The sequence below is a fragment of the Pseudopodoces humilis genome, chromosome 22, assembly GCF_049639895.1.
Source record: "Pseudopodoces humilis isolate 2021_Gansu_Grassland_sample_001 chromosome 22, ASM4963989v1, whole genome shotgun sequence".
Classification (NCBI taxonomy): domain Eukaryota; kingdom Metazoa; phylum Chordata; class Aves; order Passeriformes; family Paridae; genus Pseudopodoces; species Pseudopodoces humilis.
This window is the reverse complement of record NC_142221.1, coordinates 4,673,721-4,692,480: the sequence shown is the minus strand read 5'-3', so window position 1 is coordinate 4,692,480 and position 18,760 is coordinate 4,673,721. Positions and strand designations below refer to the sequence as shown.

Below are 18,760 nucleotides of genomic sequence, written 5' to 3'. Positions count from 1 at the left end.
TTTCTGGCTGAGGTATTTGCTTTCTCTTTCAGTTTTGGATGTACTTTGGATTGGCACGTATGTCTTTGCTATCGTGTATGCAGAGGCTGATGGAACACTGGAAATGTCTCCACAAGTGGTCATAGCCATATTGCCTGTAAGTGCCAGCAATCACAACACAAGTGTCTGTTCCTGACTTGTTCATGACAGTGGCAAGTTGCTTTTGTTATCAACATTTAGCACCACATAGAATTTGAGTTTGGTACTGCTGTAAATCATGGGATTGAGATTGGGGGGATTAAGTGGAAGAAGTGGGATCCACCTGAAAATCAATGAATAATCTGCTCTCTGAGATCCAATTATAATATTATTTGTGTGCCTTGATACTGCCAAATTTAAGGGAGGTTACTTGGTTTGTGCATTGAAAGATAAATTATCAATGTTGATTTTTTTTTTTTACAGAAAAAGGAAGAGAAGCGACCAGAGAAGTTTGTGAATTTCATGGAGCCGTGCTACACGAGCTGCACTGAGAGACAGCATCATTACTTCCTCAATTTTGTTGAGGAATGGTGAGTGGCAGGAATCATGGCACGGTCCTTCCCTTGGTGTGCATGTCTGAGGGGTCAGTGCCTCTCCTTAGATTATGTTCCTCCTTTTTGTAGACCTGGCAGTGGACTGTCATGTTAATTTTAACCTGTTTGTGTTTGTGCTTACAGGGATCTAGTTCTGGCAGCTTCAGCAGCTTCCACAGAAGTCAGCATTCTTGCCAGGCAGGGGGACCAGGTAATATTTTTATTCCATTTGTGGAATATATTTTGTGTTGCATCTGTGCAAATGTACATTTTCCTTCCCTAAGTATAACCTATATAAGACCTGAAATACAATGAAATGATGATTTTTAAAAGACATCCCAAAACAAAACAAGCTTCTGAATTGTACAGAATCTTAAGGTAATTCTTAGATGAACAAGAGAAAAGTGTTGTGAACTAAGCACCAGAAGTCTGTTTTTCATTATTCACTTTTCAGTCTAAAAATTTGGTCAAACTCACTATAATAAAGTGATTGATGTGAGGTCATCAGGTGAAGTTAAGCATTAAAAATGTCTGACCTCTGATGTGCAGTGATACATGAGAGGTCACACACAAATCTGTGAAGGACCCTGATTTTTCTGGTATTTGTTAATCTGACAAATTTTAGTAGATACTCTGGCTGGTGTTTCAGCTGTTGTAGGCTGGAGTGCTGAAGAAGGCAGGTCATAGGAAAACAGTAGTTGGTATAACAATAATGTTGCTTTTTGCAGAACTGGGAATCATGGGTTTTGGAGGACTCAAGCAGAGCAGAACTTCCTGTGACAGATAAAAGTGATGACACTCTGCCTGTTGGTGTTGCTGTAGACTACACCAGTAATATGCCCATTGTGATCAGTAAGTCTTGTTAGTCTTTCTTGTGGAGAAGTCCAAAAATTTCAGTCTGTTTGATATTTTTGAGGGGCAACTTTGTGCTCAGAGTTCTGGGAGATCATTCTGAAAGGCAGACTGACAAACCTCCTGCTGTTTTTATACCAAACCCACAGCACATGGCTTTACTTCTGTGTAAGGGTTTAGGGGCAAAATGTTAAATACAGTTCTTTCCTGGAGCTTTCAGCATCCTGGGATATGACACCAAGAGACATGGCAAACAAAGCTCCTGAGTTACATCTGTGTTCTCCAGAACTGGGATTTTAGTGAGTTTAAAGGAGTCATGTTCTAACACCAGGGATTTCAGGCTACCCATGAGGTGTTCTTTATTCTTGTCACTTACGTCCTTTTGCAGAGCTGTTTTGTATCAAGTACATTTGCACGGATCTAAAGGAAAAGTGGGTTGGTTTCAAAGCCAGAAACAGCAAAGATTGCTGAGGTGAATGTGTAGGTTTTAATTCTGCATTAAAGTGCAGGGACTGTACTGCCTAAACCCTGCTGTGCTCTACATCTCAGCTGCATTATTGCTGTACATCCTGTGCTGACTAAAGGCCCTTCAGAATACCTTGTCAAAGTCTGAAGCTACATCTGAGGGTTGTATCTTAGTGAATTCTGAGAATTCTTCTTGAAGGCCAGAGACAGATGGAAATAGAAATGCCTTCAGGCAGAGTGGAAGGTACTGCAGTCAGGAGTTCCTGGAGAGCACAGGAGGATGCCAGTTAACTGAGACCTTTACCTGAAAGAAAACCTACAGTAGGGAATTGAGGTCAAACATTGTACTTGAATGCCAAATTGAATTTGAAGCCTTTTCTCTGTTAATCTATACAGTTACTGGATTAAGAAATCTGTCAGGAGAGATGTTTTTAAAGCCTGTATTGTGCTGCCTCAGAGTTTTTATAAAGGTTTTTGGATAAGCTTTTTGCTAACACATTCTCTGTGTTCTGACACAAGAGTTTGGCTGTATATTAACTGGCTTTGCAGTTCACAGCAAGTTTAGGTTGCAGAGAAATCTGATGTGTCCTAGGGCTTGTTCCCAAGTGGAAACTGCCCTTCCCTAGCATGCTTTCCCTCAAGAACCAATAGTAAAGAAAAATGGCCCTCCACTGCACTGCCTGACAAACAAAGCACCATGATTATAGCAGATTTTTCCTGCACTGTAGATGTGTTTGGCTTGGATTTTTATGTTTAATTAAGAACAGTTAAAACATTACAGAATTTAAGAAATACAGAAAGTGTTCTGGGGCCTTTAACTGTGCTGAGAATTTTTGTGCTGAAGCAGACTCACAAAGCAGCTGCATAAAACACAAGGATTTTATATCAGTGGTTCAGATCATGAGGGTATTTATTTGATGTTGGCTTTCTTTAAAGTTAAAAAGCTTCATATGTAACAATTCCGTTTTGTAGTTTATGCATATGAATGCTAATGAGGTGACAGGGCCCAATGGAATGTGGGGATTGCTGAAAGGAATTGAAGGAGGGAGCAGAGTATCAGTGAGGAAAAATGATTGCTTCAAAGTCTGAAAAAGCTTGACACAGGAATTGATGGGTGAAAGTTGGGCTTTGTCATTCAGGAGATGACATTCAATTGTCAAAATAACCCTTCTATGAAACATGAAGTCAGGAACAGAAAGGAATATGAAAGGATAAAGGAGAGCTGAGCACTGACAGAGAAGCAAGAGAACAAGATGCAAATGAAAGCAAGAAGGGAGAAATGTAAGAAATACTGTGTGAAAAAAAAAGTGACATGAAGGTGGCAATTCCAGTAGGAACAGAATAGGAAGCTTTGACTGCAGGACTTATATGTGTGGTCTCTGGCAGGTGAAGAGAAGATCCTTGGTCCAGCTCCAGTTCTGATCCTGCTCTCTACAGATGGTGTGCTTTGCCCGTTTTACATGAGCAACCAAAACCCAGGAGTCAGGTCACTTACTGTGACCCCAGAGCCGCTGCAGTTGGTAGGGGAGAGAGTTCCAAAGTCAGCAGGTGAGTTCTCCAGGGGCTTAGGGGAACACTTAGATCCACTTTGTGGATCTTTGTCATACTGATCTGTAAGTTTAGTAGCCAAACACATGTGGTCACAGAAAACATATATTTTCTTTATAATGATAATGGGGAGCAGGTTTGGGCTCCCAGGACTGTTCTCTGTCTTTTGTGCATCAGTGTGAAATTACCTACTCCTGTTCACCACATCACAGAATCATTTAGTTTGGAAAAGACCTCTAAGCTCATTGAGTCCAACCTTTAAACCTGTTTGTGGGATCTCAAGTGCTTTGCAGGCTGTGCATTTAGACTTTCCTGTGCAATCAGCCTTTGGAAAATAGGGTCAAACCAGTTTTAGGAGGCTTGAGCATGACTGCCAGAGAGGTGATGGTTTTCCTCTGTAGTTTTACCACACGAGGTCGTGATATGAACTAAGGTGTTTGCAGCAAAATCCTATTTAAATGAAATTCTATTTAAATCATATTTAAAGCTTTCCTCAGCACTGTGAAAATGGTGTCATCAGGTGAAGAGGAGTAATTTTGTTTGAGTTATAGACGTATTGCTCTGTGTAGTGTGATGTAGGCAGGTAATATGATTGTTTTGCTTGTCTGCATTCATGGAGAAATAATTGCAAATACCCCATTTTCTTCCTTATGCCCAAATTTTCTGCTTCTTCCCCAGCCAGAGTGCTGTTGTTTGGCAGCCTGCCTTCCTCCACTACTGGCTAACTTGTGTGCTGCCTGTTTTATTTGAGATGGCAGGAACCTCATCAAAATCAATGGAGGAAGGTGAAGTTTTTTCACAGGAAACTGCAGACAACATTAATCAGAACAGATTGTTGTACTGATTGTCACTTGGTACAGTTTCTGTATCACTGGGATTGGAGACTGCAAGCCCAGCTCTGCCATCTCTCTTCCTCACTGTCCAGTGAGAGAAGCAGTGCTGAGCTGTCCCTATCAAATGGATAGCCTTGCAATACCTTCTGCCATTAGTCAGTGCAGCCAAATGAGCCTCCTCCTTTCCCATTTGTTTTTCTGCAGGCAGTACTGCCACAAGTCCAACTACACCTCCAACTTCTCTGAAGCCTGACACAGCACCAGCTGTTGCTCCCACTGTGCCCACCTCAAGTCAGCCTCCAGCAGGGAGTGGAGCAGCTGTTTTTTCCTTCATGCCCTCGGCTGTGAAGACTCCTGGCTCCACAGGCAGTGATCCTCCACTGTATTCTTTTGCCACTGATGCCTCCAAGCAACCCCAGACTCCTGCTCTGACTGGAGCAGCAACATTCTCCTTCTCTGCCTCTTCCAAGGCATCCGTGACTCCTGCTTCTGTAGGCAGCACTACAGCAGCTCCTGCCACCTCTTTTCCTTTTGGGTCCATGAACTTTAAACCAGCTGCAGACAGCTCGTCTGGGCCATCGCTCTCCATAGCACCTGCTGCACAGAAGTCATCTTTTGCATCTTCAGCTTCTTCAGTCAAAGTGAACCTCAATGAGAAGTAAATAGATTCAGCAGTGAATGCAGGGACTGGATACTTGTTAAACTGCTGCAGGCATGGATAATGTATGGTAGTTGTGAAGATGGTGTCTGGCTTTTTGCTCGGACAGCAGTTCCCCACGTTCCCAGGAAAGCACTGAGGAAGCCCGTCTTTATCCAAGAGTACTGTGGCTGTAGAAACCCTCAGTGCTTCCCATGCCAGAGGTTATCTTCATGGGCATGGTACTAGTCAAGGGACAATGCCAAAAATTTAGACTGATAAATTTCCAGAGACTTGGGTGGGGGGAGAGATTATATCTTTGTTTCATAGGCATTAAACAGTGATTCCATGCTTTGCTTTCATGGAAATCATGGCTAAGGACTGCTTTAGTGGGGATAGCACAATTTTCTCTGACGGTTTGTTGAAGGTTCCTTATCCCCAGCCTGAGAGGAAGCTGGAGCCACAGCTGATGGATTGCTTTGCCACTCTGTGTTCAGCAGAGAAGGTGCCAGACCTCTTGGTTCTGTTCTTAAATGGGCACTTGCTCACTAAGCACAGGACCTGGAATCTTCAAAGCTTGTTCACACCGACTTAAAAAAAACTAATATTGATTAGAAACTATGCAAAATGGGTTTGAGTGAGTGTTCTCAGATGTCATACTCACTCTTCCCTCCAGCTCCTGAGACTTGCTCTTTATTTTTAGAAAAAGTGGTTTAAACCACAGAGCTATGTTAATTGGACTTGCTTTTTAAGGAGAAGAACTTTAATGTAAATGCATTGTAAGAAATTTCTGGTGGTTCAAATGATTATTTTTAAATTAGAAAAATCTTTACTACACCAGAATCTGATGGGAGCTCTTAGGGCTTTTTATATTTTGTGTATAAAACAAATGATACACCAGTGAATTGGCTGAATATTTAAATTGGCTGCCTTGAGGAGCTGAGTTTGCAAGTTAAGAGAAATTCATATTTTCTTGCAGAATTTCTGTTTGAGCCTTACTCTGAGGATAACACTGAAGGGCAGCTCAGATTTGCTATGGTTGGAACAAAATGATGAGGTGCATTTGAAGCAGGGTAGTACTTTTTGCTGGCATTTAGCTTTTGCTCATGGGAGAATCTAAGACAGAAGTCTCTGTGGTTCCATGTATTCAGAAATTATCCTGAATGGCTCCTTCCCACTATCTCCAGAAGCTACACTCATGATTTTGTATCTGGAGCTTGAGTTGTTGCTGATCCCAGGGGATGCTCATTCATTTTTTCATTCATTCACTCATTCATTTATTCATTTATTTGTTCTGTTGCAGGTTCAGTGCTGTAGACACCTCTTCTCCCACAAACAGCAGTGGTCAATGCACTTCCACAATGTTTTCCTTCTCAACCAGTTCCAAAACTGCTCCTGGAGGTTCTCTGAGCCAGTCCACGCCTGTTGCAGCCCCTCCTACCACACCATTGAAGACTTCATCCCCTGTGTCTGCCACGGGTAGGAGTCTGATCCCTATTGTTAGGAATAATGCATTAAAAAAAATCATTCTAAAAGTTTTAGGACACAGGGACCTTCATTTGGCTTCTTTCTTGTTTTTCCTGCTGCTTTTCCTGCTCCAGAGGTCCCCCTGATTGGCACACCATCATGATGTGTATCACTTTGTCTTAAAACTGGGTGGTTTTTCCATTTGTGCTCTATTTCTCAGAGAGCCATATGTGAAATAATTACATTCAGCTGCTTAAGTTTGCCCAGAAGTTCTGGCATTTTCAGTGCTCTGATTATGAATGTTTCTGGGCTGCCACACAAATCAGTGCCTTACCTTCCAGCTGCATTGACTAGAGTTCAAAGTAGTCACTGAGAAGTTGGATGGAAGTGAAAAGGCACCTGAGGAAGGTGTGTTTCTTGCATTGGGGCCCATAGAACTTCTGCTTTTGGATTTGATAGTGATTGTTTCTGGTCACAACATGTTTCCTCAAGCTTTATGTAAGTTCATTAATTACTGTTGTTATTATTAAATTCCAGTCGCTCGTCCTGCTCAAAATACTCCTTCAGCTTCCTTGGTACAGAAGACACCCAAAATCACACCGTCAGCAGCAAAGCCAAGCTCTACTCAGGTAACAGGAACTTGACTGGGTTCTTTGGAGGGTAAATCTTTTTCATGGCCCATGAATTGCTTAGAATTCCTTGGACTGAACTAGTGTTCTTAGGTCAAAGAATTAGCTAATTTCTGATTTTGAAACAGTAGCAAATCTGTGGTTCTAAACAATGTTCTCTGCATGTCTTTAGAGAGCTGTATTTTGACCTATGTTATAATCAGAGTTATAATGTCTGGTGTCTGAATGGAGTTTCTAACACCAGGTCTTTTTTGAAATTCTAAGCTCCCCATTGCAATGGATATAGCCTTAATATTTGTTTTGGTTTACTGTTTGGTTTGGTTTTTTTTCCCCAGAGCAAATCAGCACTCCCCAGCACAGCTTTAGAGAAACAGACCCACCAGTGGAAGGAGTCAGACCCTGTCATAGCAGGAATCAGGGAGGAGGTGAGATTTTTTTAAGCAGTTTTCTTCATAATGCCACACAAACATTTCAGCTCAGCTATGTTCTGATGGTGTCTGTAAATGGTTCAGAAATCAGAATGGAAATTTTTCTTAAGATGATCAGCCTGGTTTGTAGTTTTTATTTGTGTGTCCTCTTCAGTCACTGTGTTGAGAAGATGGAATATTCTTTTGTGTTAATGCTCAAGAAGAATTTCCTGCTTTGGCTGCAAAGTGACCGGTGTTTATGGTATGGTTGAGGCATGATCCAGGAGCTGAGACATTTGTTCCAGACCTTGCTGTGTTTTCAGTGGCTGCCCTTTCTTCTGCTTGGCTTTTTGCAGATTGCACATTTTCAAAAGGAGATGGAGGAGCTGAAGGCCCGGACTTCAAAAGCCTGTTTCCAAGTTGGAACTCCAGAGGAAATGAAAATGTTGCGAACTGAGTCAGATGATCTTCACACCTTCCTCTTGGAAATTAAAGAGACAACAGAGGTGAGCAGAGTATCTTCAACCTGTGAACCAGCAGTGACTTCCTCACCTGATGTTCCTCCTTAACCTGCTACAGCTGAACTGTAGATGGAACATTTGACTGCAGTGTTAGTGAGGGGGTGACATTTTCCTTTGTGCTTTCAGGCAGATGCTTGTAGAAGCCCTTGTGCTAGAGATGGCAATAGAAAATGTTACTTTGAACCTTGTCCCATCTGTTCTATTTCACTTTGCAGTCACTTCATGGAGATATCAGTATTCTGAAGACAACCCTGCTGGAGGGATTTGCAGGGGTAGAAGAAGCTAAAGAACAGAACGAACAGAATCGTAGCTCTGGGTATTTACACTTGCTCTATAAGAAACCTTTGGATCCCAAGAGTGAAGCACAGCTTCAGGTATGAATCATGTCAGCCAACTTCTGATAGAGAGCTTTAAATAAAATAAAACTTAGGTTGGTGTGTGCAAGTACCCAAAAACTGCCCTAAGTTTTTCTGTTTCAGTAAATAGTCTAGTAAATGTGTGGTGAGCTTTGGTTTCCATGAGTTTGCAAGAGATGCTGGAAATCCTCTTCTGAAGCTCCCCTCTGTGTTGCCATTTGCAGTGATGATTCAAAACTTCTTCTGAAGGGATGTAGTTCACCTGAGATCCAAGTCTATTCTAATCTTAGAATATGACTCTTGACATCCTGTTCCTTCTCAGCCTGTAGTGTTTGCTCAGGGATTTCAGTTAAAAGAATGTTGGGTTTTTTCCTACACTTTATAGAAGAGTTCTTGGAATTATTTTTATCTTCAGCAAGTGCCTTATGGAATAATTTGATGATTTATTATGACTTAGAGAATTGTGTGGTTAATTCCATGGATGGTGAAGCATGAAGCTTAATGATATTCTAAAAGCTGGGGCACAAAGGAGAATAACCAGCAGTACATAAAGAGGCTTTCAAAGACCAGAAAGAAAGTAGGGGTGAAGCACTTTTTGTTGCAGCTCTGGTGATGAAGGCTATTTAACCCTAAGCAAAATAGAGTGAATGTGCCCTACAAATGATACTTGGTCTTTTATGCACTGATAAGTTCCCCTCAAGAGGTTTAACTGGCAGGTTGAAAGCATAATTGAATGTCATCTTTGTGGCAGTAGGTATCAAGACCATGCAGTTATTAGAAATCAGCGGACACAAAGTAATTTCTTTTAGGTCTGATCTCTAATCTTCACCTGGATTCTGTTGATTGATTCGCAGTCTTAATTGCATGCCTGCTTTGATGTCCAGCATGTGTCTGTGACATTTAAAGCTTATGCTTGTGACTTCAGAGAGATGATAATGTTGAAGTATGTGTTTCACTGTGTAGGGAAAGGACCATGAGGAAAGAATAACACAGTAGGAGAGAAGTGGAAGTGGATTGGAATGGAAGGACGGAGCTCTTGGGTCAACTTTGTGAAAGTTTGCTTTGAGAAAGATCTGTGCTAACTCTGGAATTTTGCTCAGTCTACATCATCCCCATTCTCCTGGGTGAGAAAAGCTTCCTTAGGCAGCTTAGTGTCTTAGTTTCCAATGAAGTTTTCAAAACTCTGAGACTTTTATGTCCAGCTGTATCAATTTGGTATCCAGAGAGTTGCTGCCACGTAGGTGCTGGAGACAGGAAACCTGGGCTTGGCAATGTTTAACACTAAGCCCACAGCAGGACTGGATTTGCTTTCAGGTTGGCCATGTCCCAGTAGAATTCTGTGCTGTATCTTGAAAGCATTTGCAGTGGAATTCTTCCCAAGCTGTGTTCCATGGCTGCTTCATCATATTTAGGTGAACGATCTGTTGAGATGAGCTGAAACCAACTGCAGTTCCCATTTCCATTTTACATGGTTGGAGTTCAAGCCATGGCCATGCCATGCCAGGCAGGAGGGATCACAGGAATGAGACTGAGCTCTGGGTTTGTTTAGCGAGCAGAGCTTGGGACTAGAAGCTTTGGTGTAGCTGCTGCAGTTGTGCAGCTGTATGGTCATGGATGAGTCACTTTACTCTCTGTCCTTGCTTTTTCTTTATTTTTATTTTCCTACCTATAAAAGTCAAATTCCTTGCCTTAATGTGAGATTTGTGAGTGCTTTCATGAATCATAGTCTGTGAATGCTAATATTCTAGAGCTGTGTGAGTAGCCTGCAAAGCTTTGATCGCTTATAATTGTTAGAAGTTTCAGCATTGTAAGATGGGAACAAATGACTCATGTTCTGGAAGTGTCATTTGAAATAAGGATTGTTTTGTATAATGCCTGGTGTTTGTAAAATCCTTTTTGTAAAGACCTGGCAGTGTTTTGCAAATATTATGGACAGTATTACTCTTAGTTGAGAGCTGAGGTAAAATGTCCAGGCCAAACCCTGTGTGTACCCCATTGATATGTAAATTTTCACCATGTTGGGTTCTGTTGTGCTGGTAAAACTTTCCAGGCAGAAATATGGGCAAGTGTTCTATAGCTTGGACTGAATGAGCCTGAAGAGTCTTCATCTTCTCCAACTGATACTGAGATTTCTGAAGTGAATTTATAACTCACTTTATTTTGCCTGGCAGGAAATCCGGCGCTTGCATCAGTACGTGAAGTTTGCTGTTCAGGATGTGAACGATGTTCTGGATTTGGAGTGGGATCGGCACCTGGAACAGAAGAGAAAACAGAAGTAAGTAGTTGAAATTGGAGTACAGAACTAGTGCAAAGAACGCATCAGTGATCTGGGAATTAGTCTTTAATCAACAAGGACCTTTTTCTGTTTAACAATACAATAATACAATCTTTTTCGAGAGATCTGGGAGTAAATCTTCTCTCAGACACCTAATGCAATCCATGGGTTCAGACTCTTTGGCCTCATGCAGGTTACATGCTTGTAGTATCTCTGTGAACTCTGTGAGTGCAAATAATGCTTATAGAAAAAAAACTGTAAGCTTTGCAGAAATTCATTGATGGCAGTTAATGAAACCTTTCTAATAGATAAAACATCTTCAAGCAGATGAGCTAAATGAATAAAATGGAGACATATTCAAAGGAGAAATCTGTATTTGAGATGGACTGAACTTCTTTGGTGTTTGACCTCCTAGAGTTTCAGTAGCCAGAACTACTAAACCATTGGTGTTTGCTTGCCTGCCTGTGACCCAGATGCACAGAATGTCCCTGTCCCTTGATGTGGTCTCTGCAGGCGTCTGATAGTCCCTGAGCGAGAGACTTTGTTCAACACCCTGGCAAATAACCGGGAAATCATCAACCAGCAGAGGAAGAGACTGAACCACCTGGTGAACAGCCTGCAGCAGCTCCGCCTCTACAACCAGACATCTCAGTGGAGTGTTCCCAGTGATACATCTCTAAACAGTGCTCAGAGGTATGTGGAACGTGAATTCCTCCTTCTGTCTTGCCCCCAGCAATGTGCAAGGGTGCATCCTCCAGAGAATGATGTTTTGTGGGCATGGTATGGGAGGACAGGACATCCTAAAAATTATACTAATCCACGCCTAGGTAATAGAAAAGCTCATTGGTTGTGTTCTTGAACACTGTTTGATGCTTAGAAGAAATTTCCCCTAAAAGTTTAAGGAGTTTTATAATAAAAGGGATAATAGAGCCTCCAGGCTGAGATACTGCTGGTTATCTGTCTGACTTCAGGGGAAGTAGTGTGAAGGGCTCTTGAAGTTTCCAAAATAGTTAAAAATGCATCACACAGTATCTAGAGAAGCCAATTGTTTGTTCTTCCAGCTGGGCCAGTGGTTCTAGTGGCTACTTTGGCCCAATTTTGTTCCTGCTTTGGTTGGTTTCTTTCTGCTGCTGATGTTTTTCACTGCTCTGCCTTGTCCCAGTTTTGACAGTGACCTTGAAAGCCTGCGCAATGATTTGATGAAAACTACTTTGAAATCACATGCCAAACCTCTGCCCAAAGCACCTGGTAATTTATTCTTTCTTCCTGACATGAATGTGAATTTCCTTTTTTTTTTTTTTACTTGCAGTTTGACTGTAGACTAATAACTGTCTTCCATTTTCCAGCTAAGTTATCCCCAGTGAAGCAGGCACAGTTGAGGAATTTTCTAGCTAAGAGGAAAACTCCACCGATTAGGTCTACAGCTCCAGGTAAACCTTTACCATAGAAGTCTGAAATGCTTTCCAGGAGGATAACTTACCTGATGTGGGACTGAAACCTGATATTAGCTTTAGTCTTCTTAACCCCTACTTCTCCTTTCCTGTTCTCCCATCTGCTGTCAGGAGGACTTGCCTTCAGTTACTGTCTGGTTGAAGGCTGCCTTTTCAGGCAGTTAAGAAGTCATATCCTATCAATTCAGGATTAAAACAAGCCAATAGGAGAGTATCCTAAAATAGGCTGCATTTGTCATGGCTGTTACACTGGATGGTTCCCTCAATACTGAATTTGGTTTTTGATGTTGCAGCAAGTTTGTCCCGATCTGCCTTCTTGTCCACGAGATATTATGAAGATTTGGATGAAGTCAGCTCAACATCCTCAGTTTCCCAGTCGCTGGAGAATGATGATTCCCAAGCAGTGGACCAGGAAGAAGAGGCTGCCCCAGTCCAAGCCCCTCGTCATGCTCCTGTGGTCCGAACTCCCTCAATCCAGCCTGGTTTGATGGCTCAATCTCCTTCCTTTGGGAAACAGCACCTCTCCCTGGGTACTTTGTGTGAGTTGTGTTTGCAGTGTATCTTCTCAATGTGGTCTTGTGGGTAGCTTTCACTACTGTGCTATCCATTGCAGTGCTTCCTGCCCTGGAGAAATGAGACTGCAGGATAGAGATTTACATTGCCAGGTTCCCAGGAGCACTACCAAAGTGGCTTTGTAGCTCATGAACTCAAGCTAAAAGAACTAAAACACCTTGACTCACTGACTGTTTTTCTGATAGCCTGGTTCTTTCAGATTGCAGTGACCTAAAATATTGCCCAAAGACTAAGAAACTGGAGTACTTCTGCATTTGGTTGATGTGGCCAAGGTTAGGAGTTCTGAGCCCAGCAAGTCTCTGTAAGAACTGCATTTGCATACACTGAGTTTTCCTTGTGCAAGAGAGTTTTCTTTAATCTGCAGCCAGAGAGAAAAATAAGGTGTCAGCAGAAGTGTCTGTTACAGCAAACTGAAAGTCCTCTAATGCATTGAAATGACATCTATTGAGACTTACTAAATTCCTTGGGATATACCAGAACTGCCAGGGTCAGACTGTGTTGATTGTTTGAATGGCCTGCATACCACTCCTGTCAGAAGGAAGCTGTGTACTTAGAGGAAGAACTGCAGTTCAGCAAAGGCTTTCAAAGACTCCCTGATTTATAGAGAAACATTTAACTAATACTTTTGTTAATTCGGTTTTTTTTTAGTGCCTACAACTTCAAACAGAATCATCCCACAAGGGGCAGACAGTACAATGCTTGCAACAAAGACTGTGAAACACGGGGCCCCTGCTCCCACTGTCACTGTTCCAGCACCACAAGCAGCTGCTGCTGCAGCTCTGCAGAGGCAGATGGCTGCTAACCAGTCCCCAGGTAAAAGGATGGCTAATTGCCCAAGTGACCTCTGAGCAGCTGAATGGGACATTCACAGGGATTTAGTGCTCTCAAAGGAGGAGATCATAAAACAAAATGTGGTGCACATCTGTAATTGTTGCACCTCTGAGCTATCCAATGCTCCTTTGTCTTCCTTTTTCCTGCAAGCTGCTAGTACAAAATATCTGAGAAACTCCCATTTCTATTAACAGAAAATGCTACAACACTGTTAAAGAGAGTTCATAATAATTAGATTTGGTCAGCAAGCAACAAAAAATGTACCAACTATATAGATTGCTGTGACTACTTTTGTCCTTAATGAAGTCTGAGTTTCCAAATGTTTCAAGACATATGTTTTAGAATTTTGGATGGATCTTTTTGGAATTATTCAGGCCATATTGAATGAAATGAAATTCTTAATAAGATTGTCTTTACTTTTTTTTTTCCTTCTGTTTTTTTTTCTGTTCCTTAAAGCTGTGAGCACCTCCTTGACTGAATCAACTCTGAAGAACGTTCCTCAGGTGGTGAATGTTCGAGAACTCAATTCTGGGGCACTGACTTCAGCAGTCTCTGCAGTAATAGGGTGAGTGAGTGCTGCCCTTCTTTCTGGTGGCTTTTGGTTGCATTTGCACTGGAGCACGTCTGCCAGTGGGGAGCAGTAGCAGTGTTTTGCTGAGTCTGGCTGTGTAAGAACTAAAGTGGGTGCATTTAGACAAGAATATAGGGTTTGTATATTGAAAGAAGGAAGGAAAGAAAAGAGAGAATAAAAGAAAGATTGATGGATCGATCTTTCCAGATCATTCAAGGATTTGCTAATGGCTTGTCCTGAACAAATGGTGAGACAAGTATTAACCTTCTCTGTTTGTCTGTGAAATGCATTTATGTGCATCCTCTTCTTTTGGGGTTCAGTGGTTTTACTGCTAATATGAAATTTAGCTCTTGTATCTCTCCAATCACTGCCTCTGTTCTACCTCTTTCACAGCCCTCAGTCACTGAGTGTGGTCTGTGACTTCAGGTTGTCCAGATGTTTTCCTTCTACTTTGTCATCCTTTGCAGAGAGAGCCTTCTCTGGAGTTATGCCTCTTCTGTCTGTTCCCAGATTCACCCCCTGAAGGGAGGGAGAACTGTGCTCTGGCTTTTCTGGAAACTTGTCTCAAATGTTTTGACATCAGAATTTTGACTGAAGGGTTGGTTGTCAGTAGGGGTCAGTCACTTTGGAACACCACCAAGCTGCAAGGCACTTCTTCATGGCTAAACTATGAATGTTGACTTCTGGTATTTAACCTTGAATTTGTTACCATTTCTTGTGGGTTAGCTGTAACACTTGGCTTCCCTACCCTGCTTCCTACAGACAACAGCCAGCTCAGCTCATTCCAGAGATTTCTGTCTTATCACCAGGCTCTGTCACCAGCCTAGGACCAGACTTTTTCCCTGTCATTGTAATGACCTTGAAACTGTCTTTGCTTGAAGTTCCTGCTGTCACTTAAGATGAGAATAGTGCATGGCCAGATATGGGCTGGGGAGGCAAGGGCATTACTGAAAAGTCTGTGCAAAGTTTGGCTTACTGCATGAAGAGGGATGAATTCACCACATGTCTCTGATTATATGTTCATATGGAGTTGCAAATGCTTTATCCGTATAACTGTGAGCTGTACATGCAGCTTCTGGAGCAATTGCTGTTGTTGCATCACCACTGGCTTTCACACTTTTGTGTGTACTCTTCACTGTCAAAGAAAAAAGGTGAGATTCCTTTGATTCAACTTTTCAAAAAGGGAAAAGTCTCACAGTGGTGGTACTCAGCTGCTGGCCTTGATATTTACTTCATGGTTTCTTTTACATTTTAATTGAGAAACAGCTCAGGCACTTTTTTCTATTTTATTTCTTCCTAAAAATGATAAACTGGAATGGGAAGGGGAATTGCTACATCTTGTGAAAATCAAATTTGCAGACAGCTCCACATGGGAATTTTTTGGCTAAAAGTAGTATTGTAACCAGGAAGTTTTTTGCCCTCTGTTTCATCAGAAATGATGAATAATGATGAAAAAGGTAGAAAGTACTGGCTATGCATAGAGAAGGTTGTGAGTGAGCAATAGGTAGTGAGATAGGTTTTCACTTGAACTGTAGTTAAAGACCTGTCTTACTTTCAAGTAGTTTTAGACTGACAGTATTGATTAATCTCTCTAATTTATAGGGCACCAGCTAGCTTGATATCCTGGAGGCTTTCTACAGTCTTACTTTATAGCTGACCTCAGAAAAATGTACTTTATAAAAATTCTACCCAAATGAACTGTGCTTGCCAGTCAGATTCAGCACTAAAATGAAGAGCATTCACCCAGCAAAGTTAATTCATCAGTTTTTGCCACTTCTGACATCCTGGCTCCCTTTTGCTGCCACAACTCACTCTTTGGTTGTTAAGCAGGAATGATTTTTCAGTTGTTCAGTGGCCTGTGACTGGGTGTCCCACTCCAGTTGGTGGTCCCACTCCAGTTACTAATACACAGTTTTCAGTGCAAAAAAAAAATACTTTCTCCACAACTGAAGTTAATCCCAGCATTTTCACAGCATTGTCAAGTGATCTTGAGATCAAATCCCACCTTCTCATGAATTTCACTGGCTTTCTGTTGTTTTCTTCTTTGTTCAGTACATGCTTAAAATCTATAGCTGCACCATCCCAACACCAACATTTTCCAGTGTTAGTCTTGAAGTTTTCGTTGTTTGCTGTACTTCTGCTTTGGGCAGAGGGCAAATCCAGGCCATGCAATGTAGAGAGAGAGAAGGGAAGAAAGGAAGGACTTACTAGTAAAGCAAAGCTGTTTAAGGCACAAAACCATATCCAAGACCAAATGGCCATACAAAATGTTTAATGTATGTGTCCTCTTCCTTTGGAATATGGTAGAAAATTCCTGTATATTGGCCTGCAGCTGGCCAAACAGTAAATGCAGTTTGGGCATCCTCATGCTTTAGCAGACAGACAGCTTTGGATGCCCAGATTTGCTCACTGTCTGGGATTTGTGGCCTCTGCCAGAGGTTGGTTATTGCCTTAGGGAACTTCTGGTCCAAGTTGAGATGGAGAGAATCTGCCTGGGTAAGAAAGCTGGGCTTTGCCAGCAAGAGAGTGCAGTCATGGTTGAATTTAAGCTTCTGAAGTCTTCAGTATTGGCCAGTGAAGTTTCTGAACCTGGTGGGGCACAGACTTGAGGAGATGCTAAAACTGGTTGGCTGTTCCCAAATTACAGTGATTTGGTGCCCCACAGTGCCAAGGTCAGATGCTGCACCACATGAGATTCTGCCATTCTGCAGCAATTGTCTGGGGGTTTTTATTTAGTGGATACTAAACCTACCATGTAGAACACAGGTTAATTTTATCATAGTTCTTGCCATGACTTTGTCAATGTTTATAGTACACTTCAAAGACAGGAAATGCTCCCTCCACCCCCTCCCAATTTTGTCTCCTTACTCAGTATTTCTAAGCATTTCATGTACGTGTCTGGACTCTACATTGTGAAGGAAGCTGCTTAAATTTGTTATCCACTAGGCATAAAATTGTAATCCCCTTACCTGCTGATTTTTCATCAACTCCCTGTAAAATAGAAAGCCCTGACTCTCTTCAGAGACAAGAGTGTCTGGAGAAGACTTCATCATTTAAGTCTAGAGGTTTAAACACATTTACGGACTTCCTTTGTTAAATGTGGCTGATTCATTTAAGAGGTTTATTCTCTAATCAGATTTGTTCGTTTGGAGTTGTGTGTGGAATCTTTAATAGCGGCTGTTGTGCAAGTCTTCTGAGAGCTGTGCTTTTTGAGATGAGAGGAAAAACTCTTTCAGACTAGTTATTCATATAATTGTTTAATTTTTCTTTTGAAGATCATCTGTACCTCACTCTGCAGCCCAGGCAGTCCATCAAGTTTTGGCAACTGTTGCTACAAATCAAGCTAAACAGGTATTTTGATATAGAGCCCTTTCCCTGTGGAATGTTTACCTGGGTGTGCTCAGCAGAGTTTGGGGGTTTAATTTTCATAGCTTGCCTTGCTTTCTTGACAAACCATTTCTGTATCTGTGACCTTGACAGTGTGATGCCAGGCATATCTATGTTATGTCTTGCCTTTTCTCTCTTCTGAAGATGTGCAGCTTTCTAATGGCCCCAGTCTTGCTGCAGTGAGGGTCGCAGCTAACAGCAAAGGAAGCTGTATTAGGTAGATACAACTAAATTTCACACCAAAAAACCACAAAAGTTACAGGCAGTCAAGGGAGAGAGTTTGTTACTTGGCCTGTTATTCTGCTGAAAATATTTCTTAATGGTTGAGAAGCTGTTGGATTTTATATCTATGCATCAAAATACCCATGCAGCAGTCTCTGTGCTCTGGAATTATTGAGCTGCTGCCCACGGAGGCTTGCTGGCTTGTTGAAAAGGTTGAGGTCTGACCCTGTATTTAAGTGTCAAGACATAATGGGCCCAAGATTGCAGAGCTCTGTTAAGTGCTTCAACCACCCACCTCTATTTTATTCTTAAGTCACTGCATGACATTGATAATACCAAACCAATGTCAGAAGGACCTTTGTTAATGGACAGACTGCACTGACCTGAAGTGGTGCTGTGTTTTTAGACACCTCTGACAAGCTCAATGAAGGGCCAGACTCCACCTTCCTCTGTGTGTTTACCCTCTCCTATGGCATCCACAGCTGCTCCAACATCATCTGGCAACAAGATCTCAGGTAAGTTGTCTTTATGGAAATAAGGCCTGGATGTCTCTCGCAACATGTCAGGATACACAGTCCAGAGAATGAGGACACTGAGGAGAAAAGATTTGCCCCCACTGAGAGGTTGCTGTGCCAGTCTTGAGGGGGAGAATTTGTAGAATGAAGGTTCAGAAGTGCAGGAGAGTGGTTTTCTGTGCTCCCTGTGTTTTGTCTGTTCCTGCATCTAGAATTCAGTGACACGATTCCTTGTTCAGAGTGCACTCAGGACTCGTAACTCTTATCAGGAAATGCTGAAAGCATATCTTCCACAAGGTTACTGTGGTTTGACAGCATATTGAAAGCAGCTCTTTTATTTTTAAAACATTAATATCCTATGTTGCTAGAGGTCATGAAATTATTCACGTGAACACCACCTCTTAGTGTCAGAGCAGAGAAAACAGTGCCTTTATTCTCTGACTCCAGTATTTGTAGATTCTTGACTATGGCCAGGGATTGGATAATTAAGTTACCACCTTCCCAAGCACATTGGTCATGAGAAACGTCCATCAAAAGATGTTTCTTTGAAGGACTGTGATAAACAACTTGCATTTATAGAACTTTCATGGGAAAGTAACTAAAACTATGAAAACATTATCAGAAGGCTTCAATTTCCAGGGCGACAATCCTACTGATTTAAAACATTTT

At 41.8% G+C, this 18,760-nt stretch overlaps 1 protein-coding gene across 2 annotated transcripts in view; it reads left to right on the top strand.

Annotated features, from left to right (window-relative positions):
- Positions 1-18,760, top strand: part of NUP214 (nucleoporin 214) — a 38,982-nt gene that overhangs the window by 4,175 nt on the left and 16,047 nt on the right. The window contains exons 7-26 of one of the 2 annotated variants that reach the window (XM_088065821.1): positions 33-136; positions 442-548; positions 696-762; positions 1,280-1,403; positions 3,255-3,416; positions 4,454-4,907; positions 6,190-6,365; positions 6,891-6,982; positions 7,318-7,407; positions 7,746-7,895; positions 8,126-8,284; positions 10,438-10,541; positions 11,055-11,234; positions 11,704-11,789; positions 11,888-11,971; positions 12,286-12,522; positions 13,214-13,378; positions 13,853-13,961; positions 17,243-17,318; positions 17,983-18,091. In XM_088065821.1, the coding sequence (XP_087921947.1) occupies positions 33-136; positions 442-548; positions 696-762; positions 1,280-1,403; positions 3,255-3,416; positions 4,454-4,907; positions 6,190-6,365; positions 6,891-6,982; positions 7,318-7,407; positions 7,746-7,895; positions 8,126-8,284; positions 10,438-10,541; positions 11,055-11,234; positions 11,704-11,789; positions 11,888-11,971; positions 12,286-12,522; positions 13,214-13,378; positions 13,853-13,961; positions 17,243-17,318; positions 17,983-18,091 (2,835 nt within the window). Of the gene's footprint in view, positions 1-32; positions 137-441; positions 549-695; positions 763-1,279; positions 1,404-3,254; positions 3,417-4,453; positions 4,908-6,189; positions 6,366-6,890; positions 6,983-7,317; positions 7,408-7,745; positions 7,896-8,125; positions 8,285-10,437; positions 10,542-11,054; positions 11,235-11,703; positions 11,790-11,887; positions 11,972-12,285; positions 12,532-13,213; positions 13,379-13,852; positions 13,962-17,242; positions 17,319-17,982; positions 18,092-18,760 lie in introns of both variants that reach the window. The other variant, XM_005527285.3, reaches the window with a different exon arrangement.